Genomic DNA, 17,420 nt, shown 5'->3' on the forward strand with positions numbered 1-17,420 from the left:
ACGCCAACACAGCTGCTAAAGCCAGACTGATTTTATTCAAACTGCAAATGTAAAACAGAATAAAAAAAAAAAAAATCAACCCTCAATGGCTTAAGAGCAGAAAGCTGCAGGTAAACCACGCCTGGGCTTGCTTTCTCCTCCTTCACCCTGCCATGTTAAGGCTGCGTTCATCACTGGTGACAGGAGGGAGGAGAGATGGGGCGAGCCTCGCCTCCTGCGACCCCCCCCCCTCCCCCCCCGGGCTCCTTCACGGGCAGTTTGGCACAAATCTGGCAGGGCCGAGCCCGGCGCAATGCAGGGCAGGGCTCCAGCCCCATGGCCATGGGCATTAGTGAGTCAGCATGAAGCTCCAAAAGCTACAGGATTACCTGCAGGGCCGCAGCAAGGCGGCAGGAGGGCAGATGGGGGGAATGTGACAGAAGAAGGGGTTCACACCCCTGTCCGAGGGGCCAAGTCTGTGGCACAGGGCTGTGTCTCCTCACCCCGGCTCGCACACGCGTCTCAACTGTAAACAGCAAGTGGCAGGGGCATCTGGCTCACCCCAATCCCAGCCCCATGGCGAGGAGAACTAAAGGCCTGGCTGCATATGCAATTTTGGGAAGCGCCTGCCCAGCAGCCTGGAGCTGAGTGGGACCTGGAGGCTGGGATGCTGCACCTCAAGTGGTCTTGGTGTCAGCAGGGAGGAGGGAGCCTGAGGCCACAAAGGCGGGTCACTGCCCTCCCATCCCAGGGGGTGTAAGGCTGAAGGGGCCCCCAAGAGCTGCTTCAAAACCTGGTGCATGGCTCCCAGCTGTCAGTTGACCCCAAAAGCCTCTGCCAGCTGTGATGCCTGGTGCACAGCCTGGCCATTGCATCCGCATGGCTCCAGGGGACCGTCAGCATCCCCAAAATGAGCTGCCCCCCAGGGGGCATACGGCCACCCTCCCAGGGGACACCTCACCCTGGATAACTGGTGCTTGCAGGTGATGCGGGACCAGGGGGAAATATCACCAGGGGATCAGGACGGGCATAATCAGGAAGCTGGGGGTCTGGATGTTGGGATATTGCTCCCTCCATGCTCCTTTCAGCACACAACTAGTAATTTGACCTGCTCCAGAGCCTGTTCCTAAATATGAAGGTGGCCGGGTTTGGGGGGAGGGCACACGCGTGGGGCAGACTTGGCCCCGGGCAGCACTGGTGGGCCGCTGCGGGCTTGGTCACGGCTCTCCAGCTGCAGCCCCGGGGGGCGAGGGAGGCTGGGGCACCTTGGCCCGGCCCCCTCAGTCCGTTTTCCACACTTTGTTGAGGAACTTGACCACCTCATCGTAGATCACGAAGACAATGGCCACGTCAAGGCAGACGCGGCCCAGGCGAGGCACCGTGCCCTTGTAAAACCTGCCAGGGATAGAAGGAGGCCATGGGGCTGGATGCCCTCGCAGCCCCCTCCTCGCCAGTCCTCCCTCCCTCCCCAGCCACCACCATATCACCCCTTGCCTGTCCCCACCACAGGGCTTACGCCAGGGGTCCTTCGTATTTCATGATCTGGTAGGCGCAGTCCCAGGTGCTCTTGTACTTGTGAGCTTCCAGCCCCTGCAGGATAGGAAAAGGGTCAGAGGCCAGAGCCACAGGTGCATCCGGGCGGATTTTGTGGGGGAGGCAGAGAGCTGGGGGTGCGCCAGGAGGAACCAATCCCCCTTCACCACTGCGGGCTACCAAACCCAGAAGGAATATCCCCACCTCCGTCTGTACACCCTTCAGCACCCGCACAGCCTGGCTGTGATAGGGCAGCATCCCCAGGCACCTCCCATACCTCGCAAGCATGGGATGCCTGTCCCAGGGGCTGCACAAAACAAACAGGAGGTGACCCCAGCCCTCCACAGGCAGAGCGGTCCCACACCATGACCCAGTGCTGTACCTGCATCCTGGTCTTCACCACGTCCAAGGGGGTGTTGCCAAAGACACTTGCAGCTCCAGCGAGTGCTCCAAACACCCCCGTGACAAAAGGGTTAATCACCTTGTTGGGATCGTCCCCTGGAAAGGAGGAAAGGTTGAGGGCAGAGCGGTGGTGTGGGGATGAAGCACAACATCCCCAAGGGAGCCCACGGGCAAGGTCCCAGTTGTGGCTGCTTGTGGTCAGGGCTGGTGCTGTGCTGAGTCGGGGAGTCCAGGGCATTTCATAGAATCATAGGGTTGGAAGGGACCTCTGGAGATCATCCAGTCCAACCCCCCTGCCAGAGCAGGGTCACCTAGAGCAGGTTGCACAGGAATGCGTCCAGGCGGGTTTTGAATGTCTCTAGAGTTGGAGACTCCACCACCTCTCTGCAGGGGACTGTCCAGCAGCACCAGCCCCAGACAGCCCATGCAGCACTGGGGAGCTCAGGGTGAGAGTGGAGGTGATGCTCTAGCACTGGGACTCTTCAACCCCACAAACTGGGCCACCCCCCTACCCGGCTTTCATCTTCCTCCATCATGAGAGTCTGATCCACAAGAAGTGGAAGGTGCACTGGTGCAAAGCTAAGCCTGGCTCCTGAGGATGAGCTCAGGGAACAGCAGAGCAGCCAGGGTGCCCTGGGGGGATGGGGGCACCATACCTTTGTACCAGTTCTTGAGGGAGGTCATGACAAAGAAGCGGATGGCCTGGTTCGATCCTTGCTTGAGGACTGTTGCCGTTAAGCCCTGGTAAGTCCCCTTTAGTCCTGCAGCAAGAGAGGGCATTGGAGGGGAGCACCAGCCTCACCCCGGCACAGAAAAAACTCCCCAGGTAGCCAGTCCCAGCCTGTACCCATCCCCCACTTCCCATCCTGTCCCCTCAGTGTGGGGGTACTGAAGGGAGACAGGACATCACTTCCCCTGGACTCACCCTGTTCCCGAACGATCTCCCGGACGCCGTGGAAGAAGCCGCGGTATTTAGGTTTGGGGGAGCACTGATCATGGATAAACTTCACCTGCAGGGAGATGACACACTCATCGTGGCTGAGGCAAGGGAGTGATGCACCCCTGAAAGGCTGCCGTATGCCTCTTGCCTTGCTCTGGCGATGGTCCCCAGAGCAGAGCCGACCCACATGGCCAGGCAATGCTGGGTGAGACCACAGGGGAAGCCTGCACCCACAGCCAGCAGTGCATTTTGGAGAGGAAAACCTGGCTAACTGCCTCTGCAAGTGATCACATGGGTTTTACAGTACTGAAATAGGGGATGGGATGGATCCTGGGGGGTGCTCCTCCCCAGAGCAGGGAAGGTGTCACAGCCGCCAGGCTTCCTGACGTCTCCATGGGGCCTTCCAGCATCAGCTTCTCCCCTACAAAACCAACCCAAGCAAACCCATGCGGTCCTCAGGTCCCCGAAAGTTGGGCATCCCTGGCTCCTGCGCCCTCCTGGGGAGGGGTGCTGGGGCGGGGGAATGCTGGCAGCTGCCTCCTACCTTTATGGTCTCCATGGGGCAGACTACCACCACAGCCTCGGCCACGCCAGCGCCCAGCCCACAGATGAGGCCCCGCGTGCTGTCCAGCCGCCCCTGCTCATCTCTCATCTGGTTGCTGAGGAACTCGAACATCCCGAACCTGCGGAGGAGCCGCCATGACAGCCCCCAGGCACCCGGCCAGGGGGCTGCAGCCCCCCGTTCTGGGTCTGTCCCCGGCAGCAGTCACGCACCCTGCAAACGCTCCCTGCCAGTCTGGAAAGCATCCAGCTTTGTCAAAGGGCCACTGGGGACATCAAGGTCAAACCCACACCCTCATTTGCTGCCAGCCAGGGTTCACTCCACTCACCACATGCCACAGGGGAAACCTACCTGACAGCAGCCTTAGGGATGGAGCCGTATACCAGTGAGCTGAGCCCTCGGTATAGCCCCCGGATGCCATGGTCACGGACAGTCTGCTTCACGCAGTCCCCTGCAGCAAAGCACAGCAGTGCCACCGTCACCAGCCACACCAAGGGCCGCCATGCTGCCCCACCACCTGCCCCACCAAACCCCACTGCCTGCCCCAGATGCAGCCAGGCTCACGGCAGTGTCCCAATCTGGCCAGCAGGTTGGGGCAGGGCACCGGGCACGCACTCACCAATGCCCTTGTAGCGGGGAGGGTTTGCCTTCTCGTCCAGCTGTAGCTGTGTCTTCACATACTCGGTGGGGAATGTGATGCAGATCTCGATTCCTCCAGCCAGGCCACCTGGGCGGGAGAAGAAAGGATGCTGGGACCAGCAGCAGTGCCATGCCCATCCACCACTGCGCAGCTGCTGCTGGCTCCACAACGGCTGAGCCCAAGACTTCTGGCAGCCAGGTCTGGGCTGGGATGCGGTGTCCCTGTCCTCGCCAAACCCCTGGAGACTTCACATGGCAGCAGGGCCCCACGCCAACCTGGCACCCTGTATAGGGATCACCGCCTGACCATGGCAAGAGCCAGTGAGGTGACTGGCCAAAGGGGTGGGAAAACTGGGCAAAACACCACACCCATGGCTGCTGTTTCAGCATCGTTTCCTCCTCAAAGGCAAATCTTGTCCTCTGGAGCCCCGCACATGAGCTGCCAGCACAGGGATTTATAAACCTGACAGAGACCAACAGTGCTGCATGAGGCCCGGCACCGCTCCCCCAGCACCAGCAGGAGCCCATTTGCAGACCTGGCCATGCCAGCGCATGAGCGCAATTATCATCAAGCCTGTCTGGCTGCCCTGGGCTCACACAGCGGCGGCTGCTGGGCGCTGATTACACTGGCTGAAGCCTTTCCCACCACAGCCTGGGGATGTGCCGACACCCCAGCAGCAAGTAACGCCAGCTCTCGGTGGTTTGGCTCCCCACGGCATGGTTGAAGCACCTGCAGCTGGCCCCATCACAAGTTGTGTCCAGGCAGCAGAGCCAACCCCAGCTGGGCTGGAGGTCTCTGGGAGCCGGACTCACCCCTGGCCAGCCAGCTAATGGCTGCGCAGCTCAGTTCCTTGCACCAAAGCACAGTGGCAGCTCTTTGTGCTGGTGCAAGGAGGAAGCGCGGAGTTGAGCCAGGCTCCCCTAGGCCTCAGAGGGCTAAACTCCGCTGCAGCCCAGGCCAGGACACAAGCCAGCCCTGGGTCAAAGCCCCCGACTGGCGGCCTCCCCAGGACGGCGTGCTGGGGAGCCCTGGGATGCTGCCGCTGGGGCTGGGCACCCACCCGACCCACCCCCGAAGGCCTCCCAGCTCCTTTCCCAAGGACAGTGACTCAGCTCCCAGCCCCACAGAACACAGCCCGGTGTGGGGTCAGGTCAGCTGCCAGCTCTCAGTTGGGGACAGGTCTCCCATCTCACCTCAGCAAGCCTGGCTACGTCCTCAGCATGACTCAGCAGTGCTGTGGCTTCTGCCACAGCCACCCCTGGCACACAGCTTCAATGGCACGGCACCACTGCAGCCCGGGGGACACGCTGGTGTTCCCAGGGGGGAACATGCTGCCATCGTGGGAAGGCCCAGCACAGGGGCTGGGTGCAGCAGTGGGTTATCCTGCTCTGGGGCAAAGTGCAGCCCCAGCACTGCACGGCAGAGCACAGCTTGGCTTATCAGCACCCTCCAAAGCACCCTGCAAGGGGACGCTGATAGGGGACGCTGCGGCCCACAGGACAGGGAGACGAGTCACGGCTGCTTCCCAGGGCAGCAGCAAGTGGCCCCAGCGCCTCAGACCAGGGTGATTTCATGCACAGTCTTATTTCTTTTCTATGAACTCCAAATTTACAAGGGAGACCCATAATCTCTCTGGTGCCTCCTCCAGCTTCCCCCTGCAGAGCGCCACCAGCAAAGCCACTCGCCCAGTGCGAGGATGTCCCAGCAGGCAGGCTGTCATCCCCTGGGCTACTGCTGCCTTCTCTCAGCTGTGTCCTGGAGGGAAAGGAAAAAAGCCTCGCTGTACTCCCTCCTGCAGCTGGGCAGCACCCACCTTAAAACAGCCTCATCCTGGTTTGTTTCCCCCAGGCACAAGCAGCAGCAGGCTGCACTTGCCCTCTCTGAGGCAGCCAAGAAGCTGTGCCGGCACTCAGCACAGCCTGGGACGATGGGAAAGCCCAGAATCCTCTCTCCTCCCGCAGGCACATCAGGGATAGGAACACCACAGCACCCAGTGACAGTACCCAGCCCGAGGGCAGGACCTGCCAGCCCAGCCTGGCAGCATCCCAGCCCCATGGGACGCCAGGGACAAAGCGTGAGGCCAGCCTGGATCCGCTGCAGCAGACAAAGGCCCCTTGTTTCGCCCTGCATTCCCAGGAGAGGATGGAGCGGCTCAGTCTGTGCCAGGCAGGCGCCTCCCGGGAGGCGGGGATGGGCGACCACCTTTACTCCTCCACAACACCCTGTGCTTGGGCAGCATAGGAGGAAGCTGCTGGCAGCCACTGCAAGGCCCGCTCACTCCACCACAGCCAGCTGCCAGCTCTCCCTCAGGGCACCACAGGAGGACAGCCACCATCCCCAGGGTCCCCAGAGCTCTCCTGCTGCCCCTCAACCCTTTTCTGTCCTTGACATGTCCATCAGAGATGGCAGACACTGTCAGTCCCATGGCACAGGCGCTTGCCAAGCACTGCAATTTCTCCTGCAAAGCTGAGCAGCTCCTGCAGGAGCACCTGGTGTGTCCTCGGCAAGCAGCCTGATGAGGAGCAGTGTCCTCCAGCTGGGTGAAATGGTCTCCAAAGAGCCCAGCACCAGCCGGTACCTCTCTGCACCACTACACACCACTGTGCCACCAGCCTTGATGCTCCTACAGCCACATGAACACACCAGGTGCTGCCAAGGCCACTGCCCTCCCTCCTACACTGAGACCTGAAGTGCCGGTCATTTTAAGGGCTGTAAATATTTGTTCCCTCTCTGTCCTCCAGCACCAGCTGCTGCTTCAGCACCTCCAGGGCCAGAGAGCAGGGAAACACTGAGGACAAGCACCAGTCCAGTGGCAATCAGCACCTTGGCTCACAGCAGCCACACCAAACATCATGGTGAGGGATACCATGCCCCCTGCAACCAGCCCACACCCTTGGCACTCACCAGGATTAATGATGTTTGTCCATGCAGGGGAAGGCAGGGAGGCTGTGCCCGGCATCCTGCAGGCAAAGTGCATCCACAGGCATCCTTGAGCCCACTAAGAGCCCCGACAAAGGGACAGAGTGCCCCTCTTGGGAACCAGCAGCCTCTTAGGTACTGGGGCTGCCTGAGCTGAGGCAGGAGGAACAGGATGTCTGCGCTGGATCCCCACAGCAAACCGTGGAGCCGGATACAAAAGGTGTCCCCATCCCAGAGACACCGCGAGAGCGGCTGCCTCCCTGGCACACCGCAGCACACTCATTGCCCCCGGCTGCAGCAGGGGACACCCCAGGGCTTGTGCAGAGTGGCAGGGGCACAGCTGGACACCGGTGCCCTGATCACCTCTATCACCGCTCACTGGGGACAGAGGAGGGGAGGGGAGCCAGCCCAAAGGCTGCCTTGCCACTGCACAGCTCCGACACTCCTCGGGCAGCTGCACACACACAAATCACAGGGCAGGGGAACACATGTATTCAGGGAAACGCACCCAGAGGAGGATCTTCTCCCTCCCCCTGCTCAGGGATGTGTGCTGCCTGCACGGCCAGGTCCCCTCCCTGCCCCACAGGGCAGGGGTTGCTCTGGACCCAAATCCCACAGGAAGGGGCACCCAGCAAGGACTCCACACAAACTCCATGACCTGGGGCAATTTTTTCCCTGTTTTCCTCTGTCTGCAGCGACAGGATGGCACAAACTGCTCACCTGCAGCCCCTTCCCTCCCTGGAGGCGAGAGCCATCAGAGGTCCCGCTCTGCTGGCAAGCATCCCCTCCCCACACTGTTTTATTCCAGCAAAAACCCTATTCTACGCAAATAAAACACCCCATTGCCCCCAAGCAGCAGCTTCTTCCAACCCCCCTCCCTCGCCAGGGCTGCCAAGGGCTTTGCAACATGTTTACCCGGACTTTAACCAGCAGCTTCAGCTCTTGCAACACTGTGAAGTCAGCAGGAACAGCCGTCAGCGAGCGTTCGGGAGGTGAAAGAGCAAGCAGGGCAGCCCGCATGCCGAGCCAAGGCTCTCGGCTATTAGCTGGATGCAGTGGAGCCAGAGGAGAGAGGTCGTCCTTCAGGGAAGGTCGCTCTGCTGGGCCCCAGAGAAGGTGCCTGCGGTGGGGGGATCCCACTCCCGGTGCCAGGAATGGCTCCTCGCCTGCAGTGAGCTTGCAAGAGCCCTGGTGCCAGCAATACCAACCCTGCAGGCCCAGCGGGAAAGGGAGAGAAGGGAAAAATACCTATTCGTCAGCCACTTGGCATGGTTTTCCCAGAAAAAGCTTAGCTCTCCTTTGCGGAGGGGCCAGCAGAGTTATTCAAGGATGCAGCCGCAGCCCTTAGGCATGGCTAGGGAGAGCTGGCAGGAAGAAAAGGATTTTTGGGGACAGTGGGAGGGTGCTGCCCCTGCGATGCTCATGTAGCGCGTGATGGCATCAGCGCATGTAGGTTCAGCTAATGACCTCAAACTCCATTAGCAAGCGTCTAGGGACACCACCAGCTCCCCCTTGACCAGCCTGTCCCAGGGACCCCAGCTCTGGCACCCAGGACAGGGTGCATGCCGAGGGCAGGAGGATGCAGCCACAATGGGGAAGACAAGCACAGTCCTGGGAGACGAGACAAACTAAGGCCGTGCAGCTGGGGCTTGCACTGCCACCCACTGCAAACCCTTACCCAGAGGCAAGCGAGCACCCGCCGCCCTGTTTGGGAGCCACAGAGAGGCAGGAGGTGGCACTGGCCCTCTGTCACTCCTGCAAGTGACTGTGCCTGAAAAAGCATCCTGCTCCTGCGGACGGACGAAGCAGCAGGTCTCTGTGCAGCTCTGATGAGAAGCGCACACCTGGAGAGCAATTTCGGCCTCTCCATTTTAAGGGCAATTTCACATGCACCTGATTTCCATACAAAAAGCTTCTTTTAACTTCAGATTTGGCAAGATCCTTTCAGGCCAGAGGAAATTATTCCTAAGGGCCTGGAAGCAAAGCAACAGAGCTCTCACAGGACCCAAGCCTGAAGATTGTCCCTCCTGCTGGCTGCGTGGCTCAGGGCAGCGGGAAGGCACAAACAGGCTTCCAGCTCCTCTCCAGAGCACCAGCAAAAGCTGACCCCCACGCTCCCCCCTGTTCCGAGGGCACCCGACCCACTTGCAGAAGGTGCAGGTGTACGGGGTGAGCTGAGCAGCCAAGAGTCGTGACATGGACCACATGCTGTGGGCACAGCAGGCAATCCTGCCTGCTGCCTGGATGCTGCGCTTACAGTCCCTACCCTCACAGGGAAACGTGGTGCCCTTCCCCATTAGCCAAGTTAGCTTTCAGAGCTGGGGAAATAAAAACCAAAAGATAAAAAGAATCAAAGACCAGCAGGGTGCTACAAATCAGGGAGGCAGAAATATCCACCACCGGCTCGTGACAGTTCTCTGCAGCCCAGGTGCTGCCCCATCAGCAGCACAGATCTCTCTCCCTGCTGCCGAGGGATCGAGCCCCTCTTGGCAGCCACCCACGCTGCTCTTGAGCCATGCCATTAACATAACCCAGCTAAAGGCAGTGGTGGAGAAATCCTACCGTGCCCGCAGTGGTGAAACAGGTTTAACAGGCTCCACCCTTCCCATACCATCCCACCATGGGCCATCTTGTGAAACAGGATCAGGGGAAGAGCCTGGCTCCAGGAGCAGGCAGGTGCCTCACTGGGGATCGCTTTCAGCAGGGCTAGCGCGGCGGTCCTCGCCTGGGCACCTCCTCCTGCCACGCACAGCCCTCCACCACCTATCCACAGCCCCATCCTTAGGGAAAAGCACCATGGGGGCTGCTCCATGGGGAAAGGTCTTACACGGCGCTGAGATTGGGGAGGGCTGCTTCCCTCAAATCAGACTGCCAGATTACCCATGTTTTGGTTAGAAGGGAAAAAACGCATTCTGCAACAGGTCAGCCCGTCTCAGAGGGTGTCCCAGTAGGTCAGCCCATCTCAGGGGGTGTCCATACCCTGCGCTGGGGCTAGGGCCCTTGGACAGTCTCCTATCTGATAGGGGCAAGGCCAGCAGGGGACACGGGGGCTCAGCATGTCCGTTGGTAAATACACACATGGCCGCTTTTGTCACAGGAGTGTGCTATGGCCAGGCTGACGAAAGTCTGATCCCTCCACCAGGGATACACAGAACAACAAACATGAAACGCACCTCTCTGTACCCCATGCCATCAGGTGGGTAAACAGGCCTGTGCAAACAACGCTGCAGATAATGCTGTGGATGGGATGGAGTAATTTGTCCCTAATCTTACTGTAATCGTCCTGTTTCAACAGGCCATCCTTTCACAATCTGCTCATTCATCGCCTCTTTGCATTTACCTCTCAATGGGCCAATATTGCAATAAATCATTATTAAATTTTGAACTTCTTGGCTGTAAGCATGATAGCAGAAGCCATTTCCCTTTGCTTGCAGTCACGGCATCATCTGCCTTCAGTGCTGAGATCACCTTTGGGGACTGCCAAGTCCACTGTCCCAGCTCAACTCACCTTCAGCCCGCTGCCCGGCACACCCCAAGGCCCCGGCTCCACTGCCGTCAGCTGCCTCCGGTCCAACCCATCACCTCGCTTCAGACACCTACTTTTTAAGTGTGCGAAAACCTTTTAAAGACAGGCAACAGGGAGCTGATGTCAGAGCTCAGGGCTGCTGGACAATTCCCCCAGCACAGCCCCATCGTTGGATGAAGAAGCCACTGCTGGGACCGAAGCTTCCCTGGGGACAGGCTCTGGTCCCCCGGCCACCAGCACAGGGCAATGACTGCTGTACCGGGCACTGGAGCACAGAGAGAGAGATGACAAGAAATCAACCCCTGCTGTCAGGAGATGACCCGAGACCTCAGGACACAAGCACAGGGTCGCCACCGCCCGGGGAAGAAGCAGGGAGGCTGCATTGGCATGCACCACACAAGACCATCAGAGACAAGAGACACGGCAACATCCCTGAGCTGTCAGCTTGCGGTGCTCATCGCCTCTGGGAGATGGATGGCTCCTTCCGATCATTCACGTCAACCCAAAGAAAATGGATGCCTGCAGAATATCAAGCAGAGCACCACACATGTCAGAAACTCACATTTCAAAGCCCAGGGTTAACCCCAGCTCACACAGAATTCATTCAGACTGAAGAAACTGGGCACCCCGCTGTGGTTTCCCAGTCCTGGGGCTGACAGCCTCCTCCCACCACAAGCCTTGGGGCTGCTGTAGGTTTCTGCAGCAGCTGCAGTCCATGAGGGCTCACAGGCAGGTAACGATGCACTCATGGACAGTGTGCTCCTGACCACTCCCCAAACAGATGACAGCCAGGAGAGGCAAGCCCAGAGGAAGCCATAGCCAGATGTGATGCATTAAGGGCTAGTAAACCTGGCAAGACCAGTTCCCTCCACGCTTACCAATCCTCCCCCATAGCCATGTTCAGCTCACCACCTGGCTCCCCCAGCCCACCATTGAGAAGGGGAACATCCCCTACTCTGCTGTGAGCACCAGGCATCCACCTAAAAGCCAGGGAGTGTGCCAGATCACAGCCATTCTCAGCAGCACAACCTCCCTTCCACCCTCCCAGGAGGTCAATGGCCCTGGAAGCCCAGGTGGCCTTGGGACTTTTGGGAAAGGAGTCCTACTCTGCAACAAGCAAGTCTCAGCTTTCACACTCAGTCCCCGACTCTTCTCCTCTTAGCATTTCCTAAGAAAGATCATATCAAGGGATTAATAAAGAAGAAGAAACTGAAGCTCTAATTACAGCTTTGTTTCTCATGTGATCCTCTCTGCTTAGCTCTCTGATAAACACGTGCTTCGTGCCCTACCCTGCAGGCCCTTCTCTTTCCCCCTGCAGGGTCCCTGCTGCCCACGCTCCTCCCAGAACCTTGGTGCCTACCACTGCTATTTCCCAGCAGCACTCAAAATTTATAGCAAACATCAAAGCAACAGCCACAACCATCGCAAGCTCTTCTGAAATCAAGCACCATGCAGGACAGCACCCAGGCATCCTGCCTCCCTGACCAGGCAGGATTAGGTGTAGGCAAGAATCCCAACTGCGCACCAGCCTCCGGGTGAACAGAGCTACCATGCGAAGAGCGAGGCAGCTGTGAGCTTCTTCGTGGGAGGGAGCAGATCCCAGGCTTCAAAGCTGGCTAAAAACAGAGTAAGACTGTACTTAACTCCGGACAGGGCATGCAAAGTCTTTCATCAAATGACCACTGCTAACCAGGAGCAAAGTTCCCAGGAGGAGGGCAGGGGATTGCCTGCAAAATGGCGAGGACCATTTGCACTGGGCTCTAAGTAATCCACCACAGGCTGGCTCGAGCTGACTAACAGCCCTGCAGTGCCCAACAACCCAGCAAGGAGCCCTCCGGGGAAACACAGAAACACCTCTGCAGCCAGCGCTCCTGCCTCACCGCATGCTGCCTTTATTTTGAGCTCCCGCTGGCCCACTGCAGCATGGCCCCATGCTAGGAGCTGCGCAGTGGACCAGCAGCAACCATCCCTGCAGGAGCCTGGCGGGCTAGAGGGTTTGTTTAGAAACCACGGCACAGAAACGGAAAACTGTCTGTGGAGAGGCTGCAGACACGGCTGGACTCCCAGGTCCGACTACTAACAGGTTACTACCCAGCAGAACAGACACAAGCCGATCCTCAAATCGGCTCATTAGTTCACAAGAAAGTTATGCCAGCTTTACAACAGCTAACTGATCCAGCAGACAAGTTAGAAAGATACAGATAATATCAATTTCACCATAAAGCCTGCATATTTACCAGTCTTTTAACCAAGTTGAAGCTAAGACACGTTATGCCAAACCTTAGTGTCCTACAGCCATGTCTTTTCTGACCCAGTGCCAGGTGCCCCAAACCAACTGTGTACCATCAGTTCAGAGCCTAGGGGGCTCTTCCCCTTGCAAAGGTGGTGTAGGGATCAAACAGTGGCAGGGATCTACACCCACTCAGCTCTGCCCTTTGGAAGCCCAGTCTGCCATGGAGCATCCCTAAGACCAAGTCCTGGCAGTGACCCCCACCCGACCGGCCAGGGCGGCCAAGCTGCCTCTTCGTGTGCTTGGGCCATGCACAGCTGCAGCGCCAGCACAGGCCGCGTAGTCACAGCAAGGTGAAGTGCTGCCGTGGCACATGACAACTGCTTGGAAAAACGAGAGCCCATTAGCAAATTAATTGTTAACTTTGCATTTGTCTGTTGCGACAACTGGAAGAGAAGAGCTCTTGGCAGCCAGAGCTTCACTTGCGCCTCTTCAGAAGAGTCAGCCCCAGCCTGCTCAGTTCTGGGCAGTGCGAGGGAGCTGTGCCTCCCTGGCAGAGGATCTCAACTACACGCAGGGTCTGGGAGGAGACAGGCATCCAGGATGGGATGATAGCTGCTTATTTAACTCCACCAGTACGAGGCTGATGAAGCACAGCGCAGTAGGAATGGTCCATCTTGAACACCTCCACCTCCCCAGAAGGTTGAGCTTTGGAGCACACGCTTGCTGTACAGACAGATGTCAGATGAGAAACACTGAGGGCATCAGCAAACCCCTTAAAGTCAGCAGAGACAGCCACGAATAGCACCACCTCCAGCAAGGGGCTGGAGGGCTGAGCAGTCTGGGATGCAGGGAGTTAACAGTAGCTTTCTCCCATTTATGTGGTTCTTTAATACAATTAGATGCCACAGAGGCTTGGCTGGACTTCTGCCCATTAACCAATTACTCTGATGTGCTTCGTGTGAGGAGAAGACTAGCATCTCAATAGGGTCCTTCTTCTACCTTTACAGCCTCACGTGGACCCAGAAGGGCTCCTCCAAGGGGGGGCATGTGCAGCTTTGTACTATGTTGCCCAACCTCACACCTGGCAGAGGCCACAAGCACCGTGTCCCTTCCTTTACACCAGAACAGCTTCCAGGCACAACCCATGGCTACTTTCCTGGCAAGGACGAGCAGGGTAGTCTGCTGCAGCCTCTTTCAGAGTATGCCAATAAGCCATTCACAGCTGATGATCCGTGATTACAGACCTATGCAAAGGCTACGAAAGTCCCCTGGTACACTGGCCCAGGCAGTGAGAACCTGATGCACCGCACGTTGGCAGCCAGTTGGGAAAGACTGGGAAGGCGGGATAGGGAACAAACTGCCTGTCTTTCCCATCCTCAATTTGGGTTAAATCCCACTTAGAAGACATTTTAAAAATAGAGGATAAGAGGCCTGAATTAGCAACCCACTTTGAGGGGGCAGCACCACAAGTCTTGAGAATCCTGAGGAACACAGAGCTCTGGAGGAGCCTGGCCTCTCCTAAGGCCTCGTTGCGTAAGAAGGGACGCTCTCATTTGGCTGCGGCTGCCTCCTGCTCGTGCCCCAGCCCTTTGGCCAGGCAGCCCGGGCGACACAGAGGGTTGCAGGCTCCTGCGCTCACACCCACTTCCCGCAGCGCTGCTGTCTCGAAGTTCTCCAGAGCTGCGCGACGGGAGGCCGGCCGCTGCAGCGGGGGCCAGCGGGCAAAGCTGGAGCAGCAAGGGCTCCGTTCCCTGCACCCAGCTGGGGTGGACACTGCCTTGCTCCTCCTGGGACCCACTACAGGAGGCTGGAGCTCTGCCCTTGGAGGGGAGCAGAGACTTGGACAGATGAACAAAGGCACTATCGTAGGAGGAGGAATTAGCTGGGAAACACAAAAGCTCTAAACACGCCAATCGCGTGAAGACCGTGGTGGCTCATTTCAAAGGGAAGACACTAATCTCCACTCCGGGAATTGTCCTGTGAGTGGCAGGAGAAACCAGGGAGTTAATGAACGGCTACAAAGGAGTTTAACAAGCCATCGACTGTCTTGGACTCCATTCAGCTCAAAGCTCAAACCAACTAGAAGCAGAAGGAAGGGCATTAACTCTGCAGCTACTGCTGCGCTTAGAGCTTGTCAGATCCCACAGAAACGGTCAGAACCGAATGAGAAAACGTGCCCTGATCCACAGAGACGGATGCTGAGACACAAAGGAGGGACCAAGAAGCTGTAAGAGGAGCTGTATCAAAACAGCGTGCAAGACGGCTGGAGCAGGAACAACCTGAGCACTGCCGCTTCAGCTTTCTCCCTTAACATCTTCGGGGGTGCATAAGGAGGTCCCCTGCCGCTGCCTCCTCCAACTCCCTCCTGCTAAGGTGAAAATCTAGCTAAATAAAGCTAAATCTAGCTAAATCTAGCTAAATAAAGCTAAATCTAGCTAATCTCGATAAACAACACGACTGCCGCAAGCCCCGTCTTTACCCTGCGTTACGGTAGCGAGCACCCCGACACCTTCCCGGCGAGGCCACAGGTTGCAGGAGCAGCCTCACAGGACGCCGCCACCCCCGCCCGGAGCGGCGGGAGCCCGGGAAGACGACACCCAAGCTCGGGATACGCCTGCTGCAGCTCCCTTCGCCGCCGCCAAGGGGAAACCCCGCTCCGAGGTGGGCCGCCTCCCCAGGACTACAGCGGGAGCGGGGCATCCCAGGGACCGGCGGCGGGGGCTGCCGCGGCAGGGCGGGAGCGGGCGGTCCCGGCGGGGACGGAGCTGCCGCGGGGCGCGCGCTGCCTCCGGGGCGGCTGGCGGATGCCCACGCCGGAGGCGGCGGCCCCGCCCGGGGGGCGCTTACCTGCCAGAATGGCCTTGCCAGGGTGGGTGAGCTTGGCCTTGCCGGCGGGGGCGGCGGCGGCCAGGCGGCGGGGCGCGGCGGGGGCTGGCATGGCCGCGTCTCCCGTGCTGCCCGGCGGCGGCGGCCGTGGCCCTATTTTAGGGCGGTGCCCGCGGAGGGGCGGCCCCGGCGGCGTCACATCCTCAGGGGGCGGGGCGGGGCGGGGCCCGGAGCATCCCGCCGCGGCGGGGGCGGAGGGGACAACGGCGAGCGAGGAGCCGGCGGCGGCGAGACCCGGCGGGGGCCCGGCTTGGGCTTCGCCGCTGCGGAAATGGCGATTTCTTACCCCGCTCACGGAAATCCATGGAAAAATCCCGCTGCGCGGGTTCCAGGCAGGGACGGGAGGCACAGGGGCTCGACTGGCGCTGCCTGCTCCCCCCGAACACCAGGACTGGCTACAGAAAGCACCCCAAAGGCCGCCCGGTCAGTTGGGTACGCACAGCAGGACTCGCTGCTCCCGAAGGCAGATTTGGCCTTTACTGGTCCAAGTGCACTTCAAACGCGGGGGGGCGCGGGATTTGCTGCTCTGTCGTCCGCTGCTCGAAGCACTAACGCCTCGGCCGGAGGAGGGGGACGAGGAAAGGCCCCGGGCAGTAAGCACTTGTGGACACCTGACACCGTAATCGGAACAGAAACCAAAACATGCTCACCGCCTGGGACGGCAGACATTTCGGGCTTTTTTAGCTTTTTAGGGGGGGATTTATTACCTACTGCTCCTAAATAATGATTTACCACTACATGATTTGATTTATCTGCAGACGTAGAAAGACAGCCCTTCACTAATTCGTGTTTGAAAGCGGTATATACAGGAATGCTGGGGAGAGAAACCAGCACCGTTTTCCTTTCCGTCCAGGATTTCTCTGAAAGCAGGGAACGCTGGAGCTGGACTCCGGCCCCGTGTTCTCTCTTACACCTGGAGCAGCTGCCCTATTCCAAAGAGGGAACATTTGATGTAAGAAGTCTCCCCCGGCCATGCGTAGAGCATGCTTTTGTTGAGACTTGCTGTCTGTGCTTCATAACGATTTTTGCTTAACAAGACTCAGCAATTGGGCAGCTGGATTCCAGCTGCCAGCCTCATCTGAAAGCAAGCAGGGCAGCGATACAGCTGTGGCTTTGTGGCTAAGCTGGCCGCAGAAAGACCATTTGGGAAACAAATACCTCTATTCTGCCAGGATTAAAAGCAAACAAACAGGTACTTGCATTGCAGAACTCATCCCTGGATGATACCAGAGACAGAGCATGTCCATTGAGGTGGCCCCATGTCAAGTCTAAGGCTACCCACCCCCAGCACTGGGAAGTAAGGGGGGCAAAAAAACCCCAACATGAATGGTGTATGGAAGGAACAAACATTCACAGTCCCAGTCCTAGATGCAGAGCAGCTACCCGGTGCTTGGGTTAGCAGTACTGCAATGGCAAAAATAAGATAAATGCTTTCAAAGATAGCAAACAAATGGATATGCATTTGGATTTCTGATTAATCTCTGCAACTCCTCACTACCTTTCCATCAAGTTACCGTAACATTCATGTCTGCTTGCAGACACGTATACCCACCGCTGTGAGGCCACAATCAACCTCACAACAAACATTAGTTCTTGCAGATCCACAAATCAAGTCAGAAAGGCCTCATCCTGCCCAAGAAAACACTATGCCATATGCTTAATTCTCATCAGCCTCAATGGGATTCACAACAGTGCTTACTTTGCTGAACAGGGAAAGGATTATTCATATTTAATCACATGCAGATTACAAGCCATCTCAACTTGACCTCCAAGAAGCTGCTAACAACACTTGTCAGCAGA

At 58.2% G+C, this 17,420-nt stretch overlaps 1 protein-coding gene across 4 annotated transcripts; it reads right to left on the reverse strand.

The window, feature by feature from the left end:
* Positions 1-16: 16 nt before the first annotated feature.
* On the reverse strand, positions 17-15,940 carry SLC25A1 (solute carrier family 25 member 1). Of its 4 annotated transcripts, XM_054219421.1 has the most exons (10): positions 15,582-15,708; positions 7,891-11,020; positions 4,036-4,143; positions 3,768-3,867; positions 3,399-3,537; positions 2,840-2,924; positions 2,571-2,675; positions 1,895-2,010; positions 1,496-1,569; positions 17-1,374 (listed from the first exon to the last, which is right to left on the reverse strand). In XM_054219421.1, the coding sequence occupies exons 5-10, from the start codon at positions 3,528-3,530 to the stop codon at positions 1,260-1,262; spliced, it is 627 nt and encodes a 208-aa protein (XP_054075396.1). In that variant the 5' UTR covers positions 3,531-3,537; positions 3,768-3,867; positions 4,036-4,143; positions 7,891-11,020; positions 15,582-15,708; the 3' UTR covers positions 17-1,259. The 4 variants fall into 4 exon arrangements, with proteins under 4 accessions (XP_054075396.1, XP_054075394.1, XP_054075393.1 ...); XM_054219419.1 differs by lacking the exons at positions 7,891-11,020; positions 15,582-15,708 and adding an exon at positions 15,907-15,940; XM_054219418.1 differs by lacking the exon at positions 7,891-11,020 and having other exon boundaries at positions 15,582-15,724.
* Positions 15,941-17,420: the final 1,480 nt, after the last annotated feature.

The sequence above is a fragment of the Rissa tridactyla genome, chromosome 13 (genome assembly GCF_028500815.1).
Source record: "Rissa tridactyla isolate bRisTri1 chromosome 13, bRisTri1.patW.cur.20221130, whole genome shotgun sequence".
NCBI lineage: Eukaryota > Metazoa > Chordata > Aves > Charadriiformes > Laridae > Rissa > Rissa tridactyla.

What these genes read in the sequence shown, in the direction of transcription:
- SLC25A1 (XM_054219418.1), bottom strand. Translation starts at nt 15,672, where the DNA reads ATGCCAGCCCCCGCCGCGCCCCGCCGCCTGGCCGCCGCCGCCCCCGCC. An exon ending in ATCCCTAAGGCTGCTGTCAG is followed by an intron (nt 3,538 to 3,767) that starts GTAGGTTTCCCC and finishes GCTCCTCCGCAG; the next exon opens with GTTCGGGATGTTCGAGTTCC. An exon ending in GGAGATCGTTCGGGAACAGG is followed by an intron (nt 2,676 to 2,839) that starts GTGAGTCCAGGG and finishes CTCTTGCTGCAG; the next exon opens with GACTAAAGGGGACTTACCAG.